General features: G+C 36.6%; 1 protein-coding gene across 1 annotated transcript in view; it reads right to left on the reverse strand.

Moving 5' to 3' along the window:
* LOC124168035 (nuclear pore complex protein Nup133) overlaps positions 1–22081 on the reverse strand; it is a 69029-nt gene that overhangs the window by 17121 nt on the left and 29827 nt on the right. The window contains exons 9-17 of the mRNA XM_046546133.1: positions 21254–21407; positions 20273–20462; positions 19663–19772; positions 19001–19107; positions 18763–18862; positions 15119–15238; positions 14863–14997; positions 10866–11067; positions 3258–3391 (exon numbers count right to left, since the gene is read on the reverse strand). Of these exons, the coding sequence (XP_046402089.1) occupies positions 3258–3391; positions 10866–11067; positions 14863–14997; positions 15119–15238; positions 18763–18862; positions 19001–19107; positions 19663–19772; positions 20273–20462; positions 21254–21407 (1252 nt within the window). The remainder of the gene's footprint in view (positions 1–3257; positions 3392–10865; positions 11068–14862; positions 14998–15118; positions 15239–18762; positions 18863–19000; positions 19108–19662; positions 19773–20272; positions 20463–21253; positions 21408–22081) is intronic.

Raw genomic sequence — 22081 nt, forward strand, 5'->3', positions numbered from 1 at the left:
ATGATGGTATTCAATAGAATTGAAAACATTATATCGAAAGAGTTTTAAAAAAGGTTTAAGCAAACCCAATAACTAATTTCTATCCTAAAAAGTCCTCTTGAACAAGTTACTTTTACCTTTGTGTAATCATTAAATTGTAAATATATGTTCACTAATGCATGCATGTATGTTTAAATATATTAATATTATGGTTTATTAATAAAATGGTGCCTATCACTAAAACCTCTCTATAGTGAACCTCCATACATCAAAATGCCCAAATATTGGTCCCCTCCATTACGATGTAAAGAGGTTTTACTGTATTAATATAAAATTGAAATCTAAAAAAAAAACTTCTGTACTCTAAACAGTATTTTACGAAAATTTCCTGAAAATACAATTTTTTTGGTGATTCTGAAACAAAGTTCATCAATGCAAACCTACAACTTTTTGTCCCCGCCAAATTTGTAATATAGAGAGTTTTAAAGTACCACATTCTTCGGAATATAGTCCCCCCCCCCTAATCTTGAGGCTTGAGTTTCAGGAAAAAATTTAAAATATGGGTTTGCACATAGTCCCCCTTTTACTTTTACCGTGGCCCTTATATACTGGTTGCTAATCTCCCGAACATATTCTGGCTCGGGAGTGTTGCCTGAGATTCCGCTTTGACCCCTCAAACGCCTCCCCTCAAACACAACTATGGGCACAGTGCGCTGCGCTGCCACTAGGGGAAATATGGAACTAACTGCACTGTCGAAAGCATATACAGCCGCCGACAGCGCAGTTAGTTCCATATTTCCCCTAAAGGCAGCACACTATGCCCAGCGTTTTGTTTGAGGGGAGGCGTGTGAGGGGTTTGAGGGGTAAAAGCGGAATCTCAGGCAACAATCCCGAGCCGGAGATTAGCAACCAGTATATAAGGGCCATGACTTTTACCATGGGCATTTTTTGAAAAAAAAAAAAAGGGGGGACTATATTCAGACAAATACAGTATTATTTCCCCCGACCTTTACAAACACTCCCTACCATCATTGATGATGTTTTGAATAGCGTAAGTTTATTTATGACGGAAAAAATTCTTTTCAACTAAATATTAATACTCTTCACAATGAATTCCTAAAAAACAGTAACTTGCAAATTTATATTCAGTCGCGTAAAAGAAAAAATATTAAGCCAATTTTAAACGATACATTCAATGCCTGCAGGAAGCTCCCCAGTAAAAGACAATTCAAAACAACAAAGGCACTAAGGGCACATTTGCCAACAATAACCTGATTAAGATATTACAGGCAAGAGATGGACTCCGAATTTATAAAAACAACTAGACAGTTGTTTTCTTTGGCAGCTTTGCATTAACTTCATTGTGTGCTGTGCACTTTTCATTTTCATAAACTACTAATGAGTTTCTACTAATGCTGTTCAAAATGAAAAGTGCACATGAGAGAATAACAATTAGCATGATATGAAAAAATAAATTTTACAGAGGAATAAAATAACAAATGTATCTGAGATGAGTTCAGAGAGAAGATTAAACATACTTCACAGATCAATCAACACTAAAAGTGTTATCAATCTCAAATGTCTTTTCATCATCATGACTCACACTCAGATATCGTTCTCAAGATTAACCAAACAGAGTAAACTCCTGATTATCCGAATTTAAGTTTACTGGGACTAGCCACAATGATAACCGTAGTCACCCGCAATGCACTAATTGTGCAAAAAATCCACAGAGAAAAAAATCATATGGCTTGACCGGGATTCGAACCCGGATCCCTCGATTTCCGGCTGAGTTCTTTAGCCAGTGAAGCAACAGAGGCGTCATTCCCTCCAGTGGAAGTTCGCTAGTTCAGGGTTCCCATTCAAACTAAATTATAAAATTCACAGTTTTTCCAGGTTTTCACGGTCAAAATTTCGTCAAATTCACAGTCTGCTGATGAGCCATTTTAGGAAGAAATATTGATCACATAAAAATCACTGTCTGCACGCTACTAACAATATAGCAAACGCGACAAATGCCAAGAATTCAAACGCAGCATTGAAAAAGCTCTTATGAAATCGCCTATCATTAGCAAAATTTAGGGCCGTCTAAAGGTTGTGAGTGGGAAAATGGAGGGAGACAGGGAATTGAAGAGGTGTCTGATTTCTCGCCAGAGTTAATGATCGCTTTGGTTAAAGGTCGTTCAATCACAGGTCTTAGGTTAATGTGTCGTCATGACTCATGGACCAATAATTGCGCTTCGAATTTACGTGTGCAGATAAATGCGTGGACAGTGTCTGCGAGTGACTGGCCTTGAAATATAATCAACACATCGATTTTTCTTTTGATCCATCAATCGTAGTTCTAAAATCAATTTTGAGGGGTTTTTAAGATTTTACGACGAATTTCACTTTCCCTGTGGATGCTGACAATGAAAAATGGTACAAGGGAGATTATTTACTTTATTTTGTTGCAGCTGAAGTACTTCATGCAGTGAATATTTAACGATAATCGTGGGATCATTATGGACTACTTAGCTCTAAAAAAAATCATGACTTTTCATCAGGATTGGAGTTTGATGAAAAAAAAAATCACCATGCATTGCAAGTTGCAGCACTTTAGGGGCACACACAAATTTCAATTGCTCATATTTCATAAACAATTGGCAATTGGAGACTAAATTTGCATGTAATCTCTAATCATACCAGAATGTATGACCACAGCAAGTTTCATGAAAATCCGAGTTGGTGGGTGTCAGGGCTTGGTTGATTTGAAATGGAATGACCCCATAGACAATATGTCCAAATCATAAATTGTAGCCAAACCTAAGACACATCATAATGATGTTTTCCCATACATCCCTGTGTACTGTAAAAATATTCAATTAAAACTTTTTACAAGGCTAAAAGAGATCAAGTTGGGTTGAGTTGATAGTGCTTTCATTTCTTATTGAATTAGTCTAACTCTGCATCTATGTTAACATCTTTACTACACAAGCTCTGATCTATGTCAGCACTTCAACTTTTCCCCATAAATATATAAGCATATAAACAATTGATCCATTTACAGATAAAAATCAAAGTAACAGCTCTTGCAAGCTCAAAAATGTACCTAAAATCTATTCATCCTAAATTTCCACAACATGGACTTATATTAGGACTTAGGATTTACTAAAATGATACAGAAACAGAGCTGGGAATCATTTCCGCTGATAGAATTGATGTTCCATGCTATATCTATAGCATGAGAGTGTAACACCAATAAATAAATAAAACAGTATTGGGTAAATATGACATACCTGGTCTTCAAATTTTTCTTGGTATTCACTCAATCTTTCGTCATTTCCGGTAATATCACAGACACGAACAAGAGCCTCAAAGTCACAAAATTTCTCAGCCAAAACTGCAGCTCTTTCATACTCCTTTTCATCAACTAGAAAATGAAATGATGATGGCATTATAAAAGGGCATTTGAAAACATCAAAAGTTTTCCCACTGAATTTTAGTTGAGTTTCGGAAATTATGAAAATATTTAGCTGGAAACGACACTTTACAATGAATCCAATCTACAATTCTGTTCACTCAACAAACAATGGGGAATTAGCAAGCAACATCATATTGCAATTCACACAATTTTTAACAGGTAAAACACTCAGTTTGTAAAAATACAATATTTGCCGCCATTTACAATACTCTCGCAGCCCTGAGTCGACCACTCTGAGGACTACCCAGCATTTTATCACATCAACCCTCCTGAAGCATCGGCTACAGTTGGACAACACAAATACAGTAGATTCCGGTTAATTGGGACGTATCGGAACTTGTGCACTTTGCCCCAAATAAGCGGCTGCCCCAATTAGGCAAACTCTCTCGTATATGGACATAAAAACTTTGAAATAGTAGAAAGAAGACTAACGTATGTTTATAATGCAACCAAAGTTCATTAAACTATTAATTTGATTAATAAATCAGCGAGTTTAGTTAATTTATTATCACTTTTAAGAATAATAACAATTAAGCTGAAAATATTTTTCAAAACCATCGGGCGATGCTGAATGAATGTCTTTTACTAAGTCCTATTAAAGAAAAGTCCTTTCCTCTTACGGACAGTATAACAACAAGAGCTTTCAAAATAGGGCAAGAATAGGAACACTTGTGAAAAATAAGAGCAAATCAAAGGAGGAAAATATAAAAAAATAGTATTCTGAAAAAAAAATAATAATAATTTCGTCACGAGTATAGAGTCTATGTCGCCGACTAATGGCCCAATAAAGCGGCATGCTGTCCCACTTAAGCGGAGAATACTCTGGGATGTTCCTCTATTGGGTTCTGTTCTTCAAGATCTGCCACAATTAAGCGGCTGCCCCAAGTAACCAGTGGACCCATTAAATGGAATCTACTGTAGTATGAAATGGTTTGATGAAGGAATGGTATTGGGGCTCTACCAGCAACAGAATGTTGGGAAGGGTGTTGTTAACATGCATACAATTTTGTTGTTTGACAATCCATTTCTCTTGAAGGAAAGGTCAGATTGATGTGCACTTTTTTGTATTGATTAAAAGAAATAATGATAATATTTATTATGTGGAATAATGTCCTTTTGCAAATCATTACAATAGACATAGTTAGATTAGAAAAATTTAAAAAATAGACATTTTGAAGTACAAATATTTTGAATGCATTTTGTGATAAATGAAAAATATTAGTGATGGGTCGGTTCGATTCCTCGATTCTCGGCCAAGAACCGGAATCGAAAATGAGTACTTGCCAAAGTGAAAAATCGATTCCGATTCCAGTTGTACTTCAAACCACAAATTTATATACGGTCGCGTTTCCGACAGTCATTCGAATTTTCGCGCCATGTAATCATAATAACAAAACATATCTTGGGATGTGCGTGTACTCGAAAATTCTAATCAAGTCGAGTAGTTGGTACTCGACTCGAGCTTTTCCAGCGGTTTCCAGTAGCATTACGAATGTTGTGTCGAGTAGTTAAGGTTACAGAGCTTTCGAGGCTAGTAGGTCCAGCAATCTACCGACAGGAAGCGCTATCATGAAATTCATGTAATAATGCAGTTTTTAAAGCCGATAAGTCATTCTAATGTCTTGGCCTGGTTTACAGCTTGCCGAATACACTATAGTTGTCGACGTGGGCGCCGAATACCTTTATGCCAGCCGCGGCCGATCGTCTTCCTACCTGGCGCACACTGGTCCAAAATCGGAAAAAGCTGGAATAAAGTCCAAAATGACCTTTTTGGGGATAGAGACATGAAACTTAGCGTAAATACTCATAAATCATTTCCAGATATAGTACGCCATTTTACATAAATACGACCCTTTAGTGAGATACAGTGGCCCAAACATGACCAATTTTTCAATGCCACGCGAGATATCATTTTTCCTAAAAAAAATCTTAGAATTTATCCAAGTGGTTTTGCGTTGGTATGAGTTTTATGGAATAAAAAACGCAATATTCCTTTGACCTGGTGCTTTGCCTATACTTTCAATGACTTTTGAAGATTTTGGCTCTCATCTGTCTGCTTTTACATCGCAAAATGGCCGATCCATTTTTCACGTGAAATTTGACATTAAGTAGACATTATCTTTCGCTTACGAAAAATATAACTCGGAAAATTTGAATCACAATATAAAGTAGAGATTTCTAAAGAGTACTAAAGGGAAATCTTGGAAAAAAAAGTTATCGACGAAGGAAATAAGAGCGATTTTTCAATCGCGTGTCAAGGCTGAGCTACACGCCGCGGAACTGTGAGTAACTGAGGCCGATTTTTCAAGTTTTTTAAAACATTAGTCTTGAAAATCGTCATTTAAAGCATGGATAATCGTCATCATTGACTTAAAACACTAAACTGAGGACATTAAAAAGGATTATGTATAGATCGACTAGACCATTTAGTGCATTACTCGAGTGAAAATACTAAGATTTGGATTTTTTTCGGAACCATTCCACGCATAAGAAATATGACTCGGATACAGGCGGTCCTCGACTTTCGTACACTCGACTTTCGTACAATTCGCACGTTCAAAATTGACACCTTTTACTCGACTTTCGTACGCTAAATTCGGACTTTCGGACGCTGGTCCGTAATTTTTTTAAAATTCCCGCTATGTTTATTGCGCATCCCAACATTCAATTGTTTCAAATTGCAGTATCGGCAGTATATGCGAACAATATGAACGTATATAATGAAGGAAATTGTTGGTAATTGACTCTGATCTAGGTGATTTATTTGGGAGAGAGACTGCCTGCTATAGGCTCCCTTATCAAGAGAAGAGGAAAGCCTTCATTGAAGATATTTTTCAAAAGAAGTTGACTAGACATCATCGAATAGCTTTCAATAAAACTATAGTAAGACCTTCTTTCTAATTGTGTTTTTTCGTTTGAGTGCTGTTTAATTCATGTAAACCTTCAGCAACGATATTGCACGAAATATCACCCGAATTTCGTTTGTATTTTGTCTTTTTTGAATAACATGCGGAATATACGCGATCACGAATTTCACCTGCCAAATATCGAATTTTGGTGTAAAAATTAAAAGGTATCCAGAGTGCGGGTTCAACGAATACATTTTTTTATGCTACTTGATATGTCCTTTTATATATAGTGGACGTAATAAGTGGAATGTCAACTTAAACGCCAAGAGGAAGTTTCACTCGATAGCCAACGGAGTTCTTGTTTTTTAAACTTATATTTGCATTTTCTGCGTATTTTCGAAATAAATTAGATGATTTGAGGAGTTTTATTAATATATTATTAAAATTAAGTCAATTGAAATGAATTCCGTGAAAAAAAGGTTTTAGTACGTAAATTCCGCTCTTTTGGAACGTAACCCCTAATTAGTATGGAAGTCAATGGTTCGACTTTCGTACAATTCGACTTTCGTACAAGTTTTCGGGAACGCATTGTGTACGAAAGTCGGGGACCGCCTGTATTGAAGTAAAGTGAAGGGTCAGCATGCTTAAGAGAGAGAGAAAAATGAAGTTTTCGTGAAAGGCAACAACCGATACCCTTTTTCCCTTTCTACCTTCGCCAAGGTGAGTCGCGCAGAAGGGGGAGTTTTCACACCACAAGGCTCTTTAAGTCTTTTTTTTACTGCGCCTGTCCGATGTGATATTCATTTGTAGCGTTTAGTTTCTTTCTTGAACTTAAAAAAAAAGCAAGAGATTTTAAGGTTGATTAAATGACGTGAGAAGTATAGAATTTTTTGGCTCTACAAAACTAAAGTTCTATAGTTCGTTCGCTTCGTTCACTTGAATTCCATGAAGATTCAAGATCCAAAAAAATCGTCAATATAATTTTTAATAAAAATTCCAAGGTCTCCAAAATCTTGCAATTTTCGTAGGAAAGTACTAGCCCAGTCACACAAGTGTGTAGCAAAAGGCAATTTTCTACAGGCAGCAATGCTGTAACATGGAGATGTCAAAACCTGCTGGCTGAGCATGTAGAATAATTGGTTTTTCTGCTTGAGAATTTGAAAGGGCCAAATATTACATGATTCATTTACGTAGTATGTAATCTTTATTATAGCTGTGAAAATTACTATACTCTGGGCTCTCCCTTGTAGTTTTGATACATATATGACTTAAATGGTCAACATATTACTTGGGGTTAATTAATTTCAACTGTGCCTATGGAACTATTGAAGACACATTAATTTTCATTCATCTCCTACTTCTGACAATAACCATCAACGATCCTCATTATATTTTCCTTGTTACATTACTAGGCTAGACATTTATTATAGAAAATTGGAGTAGAATATATTGTAGTATGTATTGCTGTGTTGCCTGGTTCAGAAATTATCATACTCGACTCCATACTCGCGAGTAATTTTCAACTCGACTCGAGATCAAAAAGTGCTACTTGGAAATCCCTATTATATTCCGAAGGAGCAAATGCAGACTAGGGAGCCTGTGACAGGTTTATGGTCAAGATACAGTGATGCATTTGGAAAAGTACCCAAAGTCACCATAACAACACACTGTTGAAGCTGAAATGGAAGCTTATTTATCAGAGATGAATGCACCACCAAGTTCCTTCCCTGGGAAATACTGGAAGACTTGCATCTCCTACCCAAGGGTGAAAGTATTAGCGAATAGGTTCCTTGCCATACCGCCATCCCCTGTGTTCAGTGAAAGACATTTAGTTCTGCAGGATAAATATGTGAAGTAAAATGTAACAGGCTTTATCCTGACATGCTTTGAAGATGCTTTGCTTTTTGAGCAAAAATTTAAAGTCTGTAAAAGGAGACTAAATTTGTGAGACATTAATGATAATGATAAGATATTATCAATAAAAGATAGATATTAAAGGAAATCCTTTTATTTTAAATTTAAACATGACTGCTAATATTCTAAAGTAATACCTATCATGTAACAACACATTTCAGGTATGTTCTGTTTTGAAATGTAGCTATTATATTTTAATTACATAGTGATGATATGAAAAATGCTTTTGTGAACTGGCTCTTTCACAGAGTAATATTTTTTTGTTGGTGGTTTTCTTGTTGCCTGGAATTAAGTGATATTTTTCTTGGAGCCTATGGCATCAGAATCGATGGAATCGGTATCAGTGGAATCGGAATGGAAATGTCAGAATCGGGATCGGAATCGATAAAATTTTGGAATTGACCCATCACTAAAAAATATCTATTGATATAACATTTTTTTTAATCCCTCACCACTAAAAATTGGTAGGTGATACATGTAAATCGTTCCCATATGTGAAATATAAATAAATAGTGAGATCTGGAATGAACTGATGGAACCCACAGATTAATTAGAAATAATAGATAAGAATATTTAATGTGATTATTTAGCGATGAGTGTAAGAATATTATTCCTATTTGTTTACTGCATGCATTTAGAGTATGGATATTGAGTAGTTTCAAAATATTTTCGAATTCACCACTTTCCCTCACAACTCCAGGCTTGAAGGCCAACCATATGAGAAATTAATTTTGAACCCTCTTTACGTCTGTCATATTTATAATAAAAAAATGAAACCAAACTAAAGAGCAATATTTGAGGGCATGCCTAACTAGGGTGATGTATGCGAGTTTATAACAAGACATATGGCTATGGATCCAAACAAAACCAAACATTTTATAATACCTAAATAACATTGTTGTAGGATGTATGATCTTAGGTTTTCCCGGCATATCAGACCACAACATCAACCGGTGGAAAACCCAAAAAACTTTTCTGCATCGTTGACGGCCGTTGGAAGGGGGATTCATTAATTGTAAGTTGATGTTGTGGCGACATCACATTCATTTAAGTAAGTAATTAGAACAATTTTGATGTTTTCTAATGTCTGCTATGCTTTTATATACAATAACTTCATCCATTTATTCGTAGGTACTGGAAAATTCATCGTTTAGGACTGCATGTGCTTGTATTATAGGTGAATTCCAGTCAATGCAACTTTTGCTCGCTGATTGGAGATTTCTGTGAACATCTTTTGTGCCAAAATAGCGTTATTTTCAATGTGACAACTCCCATTAAACTACTGCTAATAATCACAGTGTCAGTGGTTGTAATGCACAAAGTTTGACAAGGTTATCAAGGTTATCAAGGACAAGGACTTATCAATGACGTGTTCACCTCCGTTGTTCACGGTAGATATGAAATTTCATGATCAAGCTATCAAGATCAAAACTGTGTGTGAAGTTTGTTTTTCTATTATATCAACGAATAGTAGAGGGAAAAGCCACATGTGTCACTTGCGTGGGCTTATTTAAGGCTTTAAATCAGTGAATAAATAGTTGTTTCCATAATGAACTCTGTTATTGCAAGTTGTAGGTGATGAATATAAGAATGGTAGTGACTTCCAGTTTTTTATAATTGTATTTGCCTATTTCCCACTATATTTTTATGGTATGTACTAGTATATTGTTTAGGGATTTACCTATATTACTGAAATAGGTTGTAGCTTGTGTGTGGATGGATAGGACTACCTTCTCTGCTAACACTGCAATGCCAAATTCAACAGCATGGCTTGTAAGCTTACGATCGTTATCCTTCAGTATTACAAGTTTCCTTTACATATCAATTTTCCACCGATGTATAGCAGTAATTTTTCATAACAAATTCCATGAGGGTCTTGGAATCAATTTTTGGTGTCCTAAAAAAGGCTGGTGTCCTAACACCCCCTGCCACCCACGTTTTAGGCGGCTTGCGGGGTAGTATGTAAAACAAGATGAATTTCTGGTGTACTATTCAAACGAGCGGCAACGTTATCATCCATTTTTCTGTTAACTGAAACATACAAAGTGAAACGCTTGTACTTCATCATCCCGATGTCGCATTTTTAGTATCCCCAGTAATAATCGTGGCACAAAAGCAATAGGAAAACTTACCAAGAATTACAGCACATACACAAGTGACGATGAGTTGCTAAATCTTCCCTCAAAACGATGTTTAAAGCAAGCGCTCAGTGTATTTCCCAACTCCCGACGGCAGTTTGGGAACCTATGTGTACAGTGGTCAGCTCAAAGATAATTTTCTCCATTTTAAAGTCAAATTTTTTATTTCTTTTGATGATTAATGGAGAATCTTTAGGTATTTTTGCGAGCTAATGCATCAATTTTACCAGTTCATAATAGTTTTTATAGCTCCCAATTACTTTCCCCCTTCAGTCTCCCTTCTTTCTACAACAGCAATCGGCATGATCTTTATTGTAACAATCAATGTGATTACTTGTACCCCACAAATAAACACCGGGTAAGATTAAAAGGTAGTCATAACTGAATAAGACCGACCTCATAATCCTTGTTCATATTGCATAGTTCTAAATAGTATGCATTTGAATTCCTAAAAATTGGAAAACTCCATAAAATACCAAAACAATTTACATATTATATAAGACTTCAAAGTCACAAACTTACAGAATGATTTGATGTAGGAGGACCTTTTCACTTCATACTGCTGGAGGCAAGACGGGTACTTTCCACTTCCTTTTATGCTTTCAAGATGAGATCTACAGCCATCCAGGATGATATCAACAAGGCTGACCAACTGATCGTACAACTGATTTCGCAAACTGGGGTTTCCTGCCAATTGCGCTCCATTCTTCAAGGTTATAGAATGCTAGAACAGATTTCAACAAGGGAAAAATAGAAAATCAACAAGAACTATTGTTATCTCTTACCACAGATAATAAAACACATTGGACCAATTAATGCCTTTTAACACTGAGAAGCGTAAAATTTCTGAGTTTCCATAAGTTAAATACACCAAAGGATGAAGTTTGCCATGAAAAAATATTTGACTTAGCCGGGATACGAACCTGGATCTCACGATTACCGGTCAGGTGTGTCACCCAATTACGCCACCAAGCCATTTTCTCAGAGCGAACTTCGGGATGGGTTTTACCGAACAAGAAAATCCGGACACCTGACCGGCATTCCGGGTTCGAATCCCGGCTAAGTCAAATATTTTTTCATGGCGAACTTCATCCTTTGGTGTATTTAACTTTGCACCCGTGCACGTGACTGGGTACAAAGTCACTTGTTCCTGCAGTGCTTTCCATAAGTTTTACTACATTTTTTCTCAATCATGCAATTCATAATACAGTGGAATCCTGATTTAAGGTTTTTCAGGGGGGACAAAATATAAAACACTAAATGCAGACAAACACTAAATGAGGACATGCCATTTTTTTCAGGTTTTAGGGTCTGTAATGATTGGAATGGCTTTTTATGAATAAAATATATTATTTTAAGCAACTAAAAGGTGCTGCATGCAGCAAAAAATTCATTGATTAAATTTTCTCTGCCCAGTGAGGGTTGGATAATACTTTTCAGGAATCAGCTAAAAAAAATGGGTAGTAGAAATAAGTAGGTAATGAGAGGATGACAATTGCTTTAATGAAATATTTTAAGAAAATTATAATGTACATCAACTTAAAAGTATTCCCACGGAATATTATTATGGTCATTAGTGATTCCATTTTTACTCATATTTCAGTCGTCTCGATTAAATTTTATATTTTTTTCTATAAAAGTGACATGTAGGTGACTATAGCATTTCTAATGTAATAAGAAAAGGTGTAAGTATGTCCTAAAAAATCGTCATTGCAACAATAAAGATGAGTGAAATAAAATGACAACAGAAGATCGCTAATCCCGAATTCTAAACTACCGAATAACTAGTAAAAGGGAGGGTTTATTGGAATTTTGTCAACTTAATGTTTTCTGTAGCGTGCGAAAGATCCACAGAGAAAAAATCATTCGCCTTGACCGGGATTCGAACCCGGATCCTTTAAAACTTAAATCCCGGTGTACTTTGAAACTAGTTTTCTGTAGCCTCCGCGAAACGAGGGATTTATGAGCCTTTAAAAACCCTCCTGGGCGCTCATTTTGGATTTCGAGGTCATCCAAAAAAGGAGAATCTTATTTCTAGTATGCCTACAAGTTGATGGTGATTCAACTCGATGATAACACCAGATTGTCATATATCCGCGGCCTCATGCAGGTCGAATGGAGCCGGGAGAAGTTGCTTACGCGGCGCGCTAATCACCTTGACGCCGACTCACCTTGTTTCACCGCAGCCTTTAATAGAATTTGGTTGGACCTTGAATAGCGATTAGCTAAACTCTGTTAAGTGAAAAGGTTTAATCTTCAACAGAACTGGATTTCTTCTGACACATTGTCAGTGCCTCTAGAGTTTGGCAACTTCGTCCGAGTTATGATGTCGAAGTCAACCACCAAGGGCAATCCTGCTGGATTTTCGTATTTTTCCGCGCTCTATCCACGATCTTTTTTTACCTTGATTATGCGGTGATTTTTTTCCGGCATGAGCGATTTATTTAGAGTCATGGACCGTGATAGTTCGTCAAAACTCCGATTGTCATTATCTTTTGACATGAAATAGCCCCAGATAAATATCTTTGAATCGACAGCGATATCAACCAACCGCATGTCGGTAAATGGGCTCCGGGATATCTAAATTACGATGTGAAACAATGTTGTTACGTAGGGAAAGAATGCTCTCTTTCACGATCATGACAGGGGAAACGCTTCCTCGGTTATTTCTCTGTTCCTCCGCGGAAACTGAAATCTATAGAAAGAATCATCTGGTGAACTGCGCAAATGATATAGTGTGTCTCCTCTTTTGAAAAGAGAAAGTAGATGACTGGAAAAATATTGGGCTAAAATTTAACTGCCCGTAGAGAGTAGAGTTGAAAGGGGCATAAGCCATCAAGTGAAAACATTACGAGAAAACTGTCATTGTAGCGGCCCTCGGAGAAAAACTCGCGTCATCAGTCGTCAATTATCATCGAAGTAAAATTCCAAAAGTGAAGGATAAGGTAGTTTGAGGTTATTAAGGGATGACTTTGCTCCATTAGATCGGATCTGATCCAAAAAGTGCCAGGTGTTTGGACTAGAAGGGGAGCGAAACATTACGAGAAGACAAATCACCCAGCTAGCGAGTTGAAGGTCCCAGCGCTGCATTCGCGGAAGAAAGCAGTTGAAGAAGCATTCCCCGGTATTTTATCGACTCTTGGGAAACTTCTATGGGACTCTTCTTGTTGACGAGCAGAAATTTGAAGATTTGGATAATCATTTGCACGAACCGTCATGAAAAAACGTTAAATCGGGCAAAAAAATCTTGTGCGGGAAAAATTTTTACGACCATAAATGCGGAAAAACGCAAAATGCGGAAACACTAAATACGGATTATTTTTACATTGTTCTAATAGGGAATGAATCGGGACCCCAAAAAATAAACGCTAAATTCGGAAAAACGTTAAATGCGAAGACGTTAAATCCGGATCCGACTGTACTTCTTGGTTGTACAAAAAAAGTAACTTAAAATGTAAAAGGGGCACAGACAGAGCATCCCCGAGGAAAACTTGTAACCACCACAAATACAAGAACAACGAAGACAGAAAACATTAACCCAGTCATGCTCTTCCCTATTGATGTCACCTGAACTTACTTTTCAGCCATATTAACTTATTACACACCTATCTTATCATTTTTATAGCAATTGATAATTCTATTCACCAAATGTGCACATGTAAATCTCACAGCACTTGTAAGAATTGCAGAGCTTTCATTAGGTCCAACAGCAATCAGTTATGAAGAGATTAAGTGAATGGATTAAGTGATTAAGATTTAAGTCTTGAATAAAATCCAATGGATAATGAGGTTCCACACTCACTTCAAGAAAGAAACCTAATAAGCAATGTTTTTTGAAGTTTTGTGCATGATGGTGTGGAATATAAACATTATGAGGTCGATGAACAAAGCTAATGACTAAGGCAAATCATAGAGCTGTCCAAATTATGTTAATTCTACGGTAGCCATGCATTGAGAGTTGAGGTATGCAAGAACGTGCTACACTTAGTGTACAATAAATGGCACAGCAGTTTCAAATGAATTTTACTTTAAGTTAAAACAAAACATTCAGTACAACAGCTAAAATTATAACTTTAGAACATTTCCTCATTTATGGTCGGAGCACTTCGTGTTTCATAACATTCTTCTTAGCTTATTTGGTACTTAACAAATATGCTATTCAGATTGAGATATTATATGAGAAAGTAAAAAAAGTTAATAATTCTAAGAGAGGTGCTAGTTGCCTTCGTCGGGGGGAGGAAAGGGACGGGCGAACGGACCCGCAAGCTACCTGTGTCGGTCCAATACAATTTTTTTGTCGGTCCTTTCCTCCCCTCCTTTGCTCGCAGCTCAAGTACTTCGCAGGCCCATGCGCCAACTTATAGTATACACACTATAAGATACTTGACCGGACTACTTATATACAAAAGTATTTGCAGCGAAAGAACAATAAACCATGGAAAAACAATACTAAATGTGTCACTAATGACTTTTACCTTCCAGAAACAATAAATATCAATGCAACTGAATGCATAGGTACCTGCAAGACAAGAGCATCCCCAACCCCGGCTTTTCCAGAGGATGCTGTCCACGGCAAATACTCCATTCCAGGAAAATTAGGAGAGGGAGAGCGATCATTCTGTTTCCGGAAATTCATCACGTCTTGTAAAACAGTCTGTATAAAATAGAAGGAAAATGGCATAAGAATGCACCAAGACATTCAAGTTCTTAAAGAGTGGTTAAATAAATTCAAGAGGTTTATACTGCACTCATACAATAAGAGAGGTGTTACTCACTAGAATGATAGTGTTGGCTTCAGCAAGTGTGGAGGCTATTTCATCGGGAGGACGACTGCTTTGCACCACTTCTTCTGAATACTGGCACAACACTGGAATAGCTTCATGAACTTTTGACACCTGGAAAAGGAAGAGCTTATTGTTTTTATGCAGTATAATAAAATATTTAACATATAAAATCATTTTTAATTTCTTACAAAAAATAAAGTTAATCAATTTAAAGCATTAACATGCATCGAAAACTTCTAAAAAGTATAATGTGCTCAATTTACAATTTAAAATATTCATACAGGTATTCTACTGCTCAACAATTGGTTCAAAATCAAACACTGCCAGCATTACCGGTGACGTTACTAGTAATGTTAATACCCACTGTTGCCATGTAATATCTCTTAAGAAAAATTTTAACCACAAGTTATCTTCCGGAGTAGTTCTCCCATTTCTATACAAGTAGTATCTTCCAGTTTTTGATCGCGGTAAGAAACTAGAGCCTCCTCAATTACAACATTGAAATCTCCTTTCCTGAATATGCTGAGCCTTTCCTGACCCCAGGGGTTTTGTCATTGGCCAGTCCTCCATTCCATAATTTCTTCCCCTCTTCCAGTGCAAAGCAATTACTTCCATAGACTTGAACACCTAACTTTTTAAGGTAACTTACGAAGCTTACCCTCAAGAGTTATGATTCACCTTGTCATATTGCATTTCAAATGCTGCAAGCAATTGAAGCATTTGAAATTTGAATCTGGTTTAGAGCCAAAGAAGACCAACAAGGGGAGTGTCTGAAATCTGGGAATTAGAATTCAATCAAACTCTGTAGTATTGCAGTCCTTTTCTTCCCCGGAGTTGGGGGCAGTCAGCCATCTTTTTGCAAGTGGTCACTCATTTGTATGCAAGCCATCTGTAACAAGAGGCTCCAGAGAAGTGTCTTGACGGTAAATTTTGCTTTCACTTCTTCCAGCAAGAGAATTATTGATTTTTAAGGGTAAAACAAATATGTACAGTAGAAGATCAATAATCCCAAATGCTTTGGACCAGATGCATTCTGGAATAACTATATTTCCGGTGAATATATCTGTTACTCGGATGTAGGCAAACCTGAAACACATTTTTTTTACGGATACTGACAATATTTCTCTTTTCAGAAGGAGCATTGATGTCAGTAGAAATGATGCACTGCTGAGTGAAGGGTCAAGTGATCAAAAAACCCAATCAAATTCATAAAGTTTACGATTAAACGCGATTAAAAAAGATTCAAAACATCTGAAAAAGTTCTTCGTCCGATAATTACAGAGCTAGATAGGTTGTTAAAGTAATCTTGATGAGACCACCTGTGAATGGAAGGAAAATGGCACATTTTTACAATCTGACTAGAACATCCATATTTCACTCTTCCATATTTTTCTACATGCACCTGTCGCAAATTCATATAATTTTCATGGCTAAAACATTACCTTTTCAGTAATTATCAAATACTACGATCAGAGGCAATCCCTCTTTGAATAAGTAACCATAATTGATAACCAATTGTGAATTTTATCTCTTAAATTTAACATTAGTAGTTGCAGATAATCTTATTGGAGAACACAAGTATTTTGGAAAAACTACTACAGTGCACTCTCGATATAACGACACCCCACGGTGCACTAATAAACACTCGCTATAGCGAATTGCCGCTTTACCGGAGGTGGAGCAAATAATAGCCAATATACCCGTTGCAAACAGATATACAGGAACAGGATTGGAGTGGCGACAGATAAACATCTATCCGATAAACGTAACCATAAATCCAGAGGAAAGGCGATGTTTTTTTGCATCACTAAATTTCCTTACTCAAACAACGACTAACTATTTAAACAATTTATAAGCGCCGCACTGAATAAAAATCATGGAAAGCATTGTTTCGTCAATCATTATGCCAATGCACAACCGACGAAGCCATTTTTCTATGCACTTAATTAGTTCATTTACGCGATCAATCTATTATTTTGGTATTTTCCACTGAAAAATCAAAAATTAACTGATAAAACAGTATCGCGGTTATATACTGCCTCAAATGTTTCCATTGGTGTATGTTTATTGTTTCTGTACGTTAAGCGGCTGTGAAGTGAAATAACGCATTACATTTGTTTACACAGGCGAAAACGGTGGAAGGTTGTATAACGTTCCCGCCTTGGAAGACTTTTTCTATCAGATAATGTAATATCTTCATCATCTATGGTAAAAAGTTTGCTAAGCTTGAAAAATGATGTGATTAAAATTGCCGTTGTTGAAAAAAGTTTCTTTTTGTGTTACGCTCGCGACATATTTGAAATAGTACACAGAGTTTACCACGGCACTGCAAACGAGAGTTAGTTGTTCTGTGAGTTCTTCCAGCGGCCACCAGGGGATGCTCGGCTACCCGCGTGACAAAAGAGAGCGCCAGTACGACTCCGACCACTGACGCGAATAGTTCACCCTTGTAAATCCGCAACGGAGAATAAATACGTCAATCCGGACTATTCATGCTGAGTATCATTTCTTCGTACATCCTACATCATCGCTAAGACGCACTACCTACCTTTAGAGGCATCATTGCAAGAAATACCTCATACTGCAAGGGTTTTGCCGGGGAGTTGTATGTAAAAAAGTTCCGTTTCGTCTATGTTATATGACGCGGGGAATACTTCTAAAGATACTTATGATCGGAGTCCTTTCTTCCACGACTTCGGGTTTACACCGCAGGCATCACCAGCAATTATGAGGGGAGAAAATGCTTCGCATTAGTATAATCATCCTTCCGCACTCTTAACATTCTTGATTCGCAATCTATCCCTGAAATACTCCGCTTTAGGCTTGGGCGTAGCCCCTTTCTCAGAAGTTCCCGCAGATTTGAATGGGCAAAACCACCCGAACAAAGCTCCTTATAACTCTTCACCGTCTGCATTTCTTGGACGCTTTTGTTTTTTTTTTTTTTAATTTTGCAGAGCGAATAGGAAGATAAATTAATTTCGACACTCTCATATTACTCCTTTATTTTTACTTTCTTGCTTAGACGTGTTTGGTGTTTTTTTGGCCATGGTGACGGCCATCAAATGCTTTCTATTCACGCAACTCACGGACGTGCGGGTATGCTGCCGACTGCTTTCTGCCGCCCGAGGAACAAAAGAAGATGAAGCATTCGCGAATGCTAATGCCACAATATTTTCACCAAAATTAACTACTTATTTATCGAACGACAGTTTACCACATAAATTTGAGACTGAGTACTCCATTAACTTCATTTCTAACAGATCGCTAGCAATTACAGAGGTTAAGGAGTCTCGATGAAAGTCTTCCGGCGGTGAAACCCTCGCTATGGCGAGAGCCAGCAACAAAAGGGTGTCGTAAAAACGAACTTTTTAACACGCTTATTATAGGGTCAATTGACGGGGCATCGGCTATCTCTCGTTATAGCGGAAGTGTCGCTATAGCCCATACTCGCTTTAACGAGGTTCCACTGTACTTGGCATTAACTTCATAAACAATCTTCATCTTTTTGGAGACCCGCATTTTGGACACTCCCCTTGTTAGTTAAGCAATAAACATAAGCAAATGTATAAATATAAAATTCAATAAAACGATTAAACATGCTAAAACACAATAAAAAGTTAACAGGGAAAACTAACCTCCTTGAAGAATAGATCAATGTGTGTCAAACAGCCATCAGTTAGCATACCACGATCCACTTGTACTCGCTTGATAACAGGATCTAACAAGGCATTGTGACTGCAAGGGATTAAAATGCATTGATTATTATCAGAAAATAATGGAAAAAATACTCCCAGGATACCAGTAAACTGGGGTTGTGAACATAACAACAATTTTTAACGGAGACACTAAATGTAATATTGAGAAGAAACTCACACTGGATGAAGAGTCTTCAAACTAATGGCAGCAACTAATTTCTCTTCGTGCTCAGCCAGCACATGGCATGTTGAGACCACTCTTCCGCCTACAGAGAGGCCAGAAAGCTGAAAAAAAAGGAATACAAGCAAGTCAGAAGATACTTGTACTCCTGGGCAGTTCTTAAAAATAAATTGCAGAAATATGTATGCATGTGGCTGATGCATTTAATACTATCTACCCAAATCTAAGCCAAAAAGAATCAGTATCGACATATATCCCACAAAACCTAAGTTGAAGAATTTTCTACGGTATGATTCATACAAGCAGAATCAATCACTTGAGTGGTAAGTTGGTGTATTATTTTAGTTAGTGTTGGAGAATATCCAAACAAGAATTATTGATGGTTTTTAGAAATTAAGGAATGAAAACTGCAAAAATTAGGTTAAGAACCAGAACTGAGGCCAAGAATAAATACAAGGAGCCAAACTGGAATCAGAACTGTCTAAAAAGTGGAACCTATGCCTCCTTAATTTCAATTCAATAAAAAAAGTTATGTTAGACCCTGCTCACTGCTGAGATAAGACCATAAATATAATAGACAAAACATTCATACAAGGAAAAAAGTAACTAATGCACAGACTGAATTTAAAACAAACTAAAAAGACTAGCTACACACAAACCTTTTCCCAAAGTTGCATTGCTTTCAAGAAATCCAAATATATTTCCAGAGCCTTCTGCTTTCCCTGAAGCTGGTTCAATATTTGGAGGGAGGATGAGGTCTTGAGGCTCACTGTTAGAAGACAATATTAAACAAATAAAAAGTGAAAAATGTGAGTACACAGTGTAAAATGAACTTGAAATTTATTGAAAATATTATAGGTAATATATACTTAGAAAACAACTGCAACATATAGTTTAACAGACGTTAAAAACCATTGTTTCAACAACAAACAATGACAACGCTATAGGCTCATACATTTTAATTGATTATTTCACAATATGGATAAATATTCTTTGGATTTATACGTCACCAATGACACACATCAGTCATTATCTGTAAATTTACATGCATATTTGATTCCAGGAGATATAACTGCCACAAGATATTCATATTTTTTCAAAATTATCTCTAAAAATTAAATGAAATTTTACGAAACAAAAAGAAAAAATTCAGCCACTACCGCAATTAACCACAGCATAGAAACTTTTACCACAATATTAACTCAGAATTTAGGAAATTCTTTATTTGCAAGTAAGTTTGTATTTAAAAGGGAGATGAATGTGCTCAACCTGTTGACTGCTTCGAATCCGACCACCGGGGGTCGCCATCAGGGACTTCATCAATGATATTCAAGCTGGCAGACACAACCACCTGGTCCAATGGCCTGTCAACATCTGGTTTCCCGGACACTTCCAAACGTGAGCTCCGCCCCATAGCAGACTCTGAGAATAAGTCCTGGAGGAGGGCTTCACACTTGGCCTGCAAACATTCAAAAACTTTCAGAACATAGGTGTGTAGTAAATAATCGAACATCTTTGTGTTTGTTAGCACAACAGTTGGAATTTAAGGCTAAGGGACATCTTGTTGCAGAACATGAAATGCACACCACTTTTGCAAGTCCTTCATACCACTTCCATTGTTGCCGTTTCACCGCCATTGCAAATAGACGTGAGTAAACAGAATCTGTGTTTTATTTGTTGATCCACTCTATTTTACATCAATTGTCTAAAAAAATCCACTAACCAATTTGAAACTATCCAATCATAATCACAAAACAACTGGTAAATTTCCTTATAAAACATTAATTAAGTAAAGAGGTTGTGAATTCAATCAAGAACTCATATTAAAAAAGCATACAAAAATTTAATAAACTTGTAATTAAGGAAAAAGTACATTGTGAACTATAGTGAAGTACTTAGAACCACTCACTACAACAACAACAGTAATAAACAAACATCTACTGCTTGAGAGCAACTTCAAAACGTTTTTTCTTTTGTGTTTGAAAAATAAAGAGACCCAGATTTTCCATTTAATGCATAAGATATCACAAAACACTAATAAGGTCTGACCAAAGGAAAAACCTCAGCATCTGGCTTACATTTAAGAGTAAAAAAAAAAGAACTCATTTATAAAACTGAATGTTACTTACAATGTCAATGTAAAGCATTACCATTGTAAGTGAACACTTATGAAACACACCATTTAAAAACATAAAACTGAACTGCATATTAACAGTCAGGCACAACTTTAATATTCCACACTATACTTACCCTATCTTTTCTAACATAGTTCAAAAAGGCAGCTTTCAGTTTAGTAGTGCTATCCTTGTTTACTGACATCTCTTCCAGTTCAGCCATTGACACGGTAAGACCATCAGAAAACAGCAGGGACTGCTCCGAAACATTACTGTCTTCCATTATTGAACTAGTCGAAGAAAATATACAAAATATTGTAACGTTTAAATTTCCTCTTTTTCTTCACAAATACAATTTTACAGTAAAACCTCTATGAAGTGAACCTCTTTACATCATAAACCTCCACACTTCATACCACCCCTACGGTCCTGTCTGCTTTACATGTAAATTTATAGGCAAACCTCTTTGTAGTGAACCTCTTTATATCGTAAAACCTCCACTTATCATACCAAGGAGATACCCCCAAGAAGGCCTAACTACCTCCGCAAATTGTACCGAGACAACAAGAGACCATTAATGCAGCCGTGATTACGTACGTGGAATGACATTTTCAGCAATAAATTTTTCATTCTTTTTTTTTCTTACATACCTTACTATGCTGTAATTTTCACGTTAATCATTAGTCGTGGCCATTTTGTTCAATATGAGAGTAACAGTAAATACCTAACAACAAATAAGAAAAAAGGTATCCAACTATCCTAAGTGAGAAATAAAATCATTTTAAGTGACTGTTGAATTAAGAGAGATTACATAGTTTTCTCTCGAATCATGGTAAAAATCATGCGATAGCGCTCGCTTTCTGTAATTATTAAATATTTGTTCACTGATGCATTCATGTGTGTTTTAACACATAAATATCAAGGTTTAAAAAACAGTGGTACCTTTCATTTCCGAAGGACATGA

This window comes from Ischnura elegans, chromosome 11 (assembly GCF_921293095.1).
Source record: "Ischnura elegans chromosome 11, ioIscEleg1.1, whole genome shotgun sequence".
Classification (NCBI taxonomy): Eukaryota; Metazoa; Arthropoda; class Insecta; order Odonata; family Coenagrionidae; genus Ischnura; species Ischnura elegans.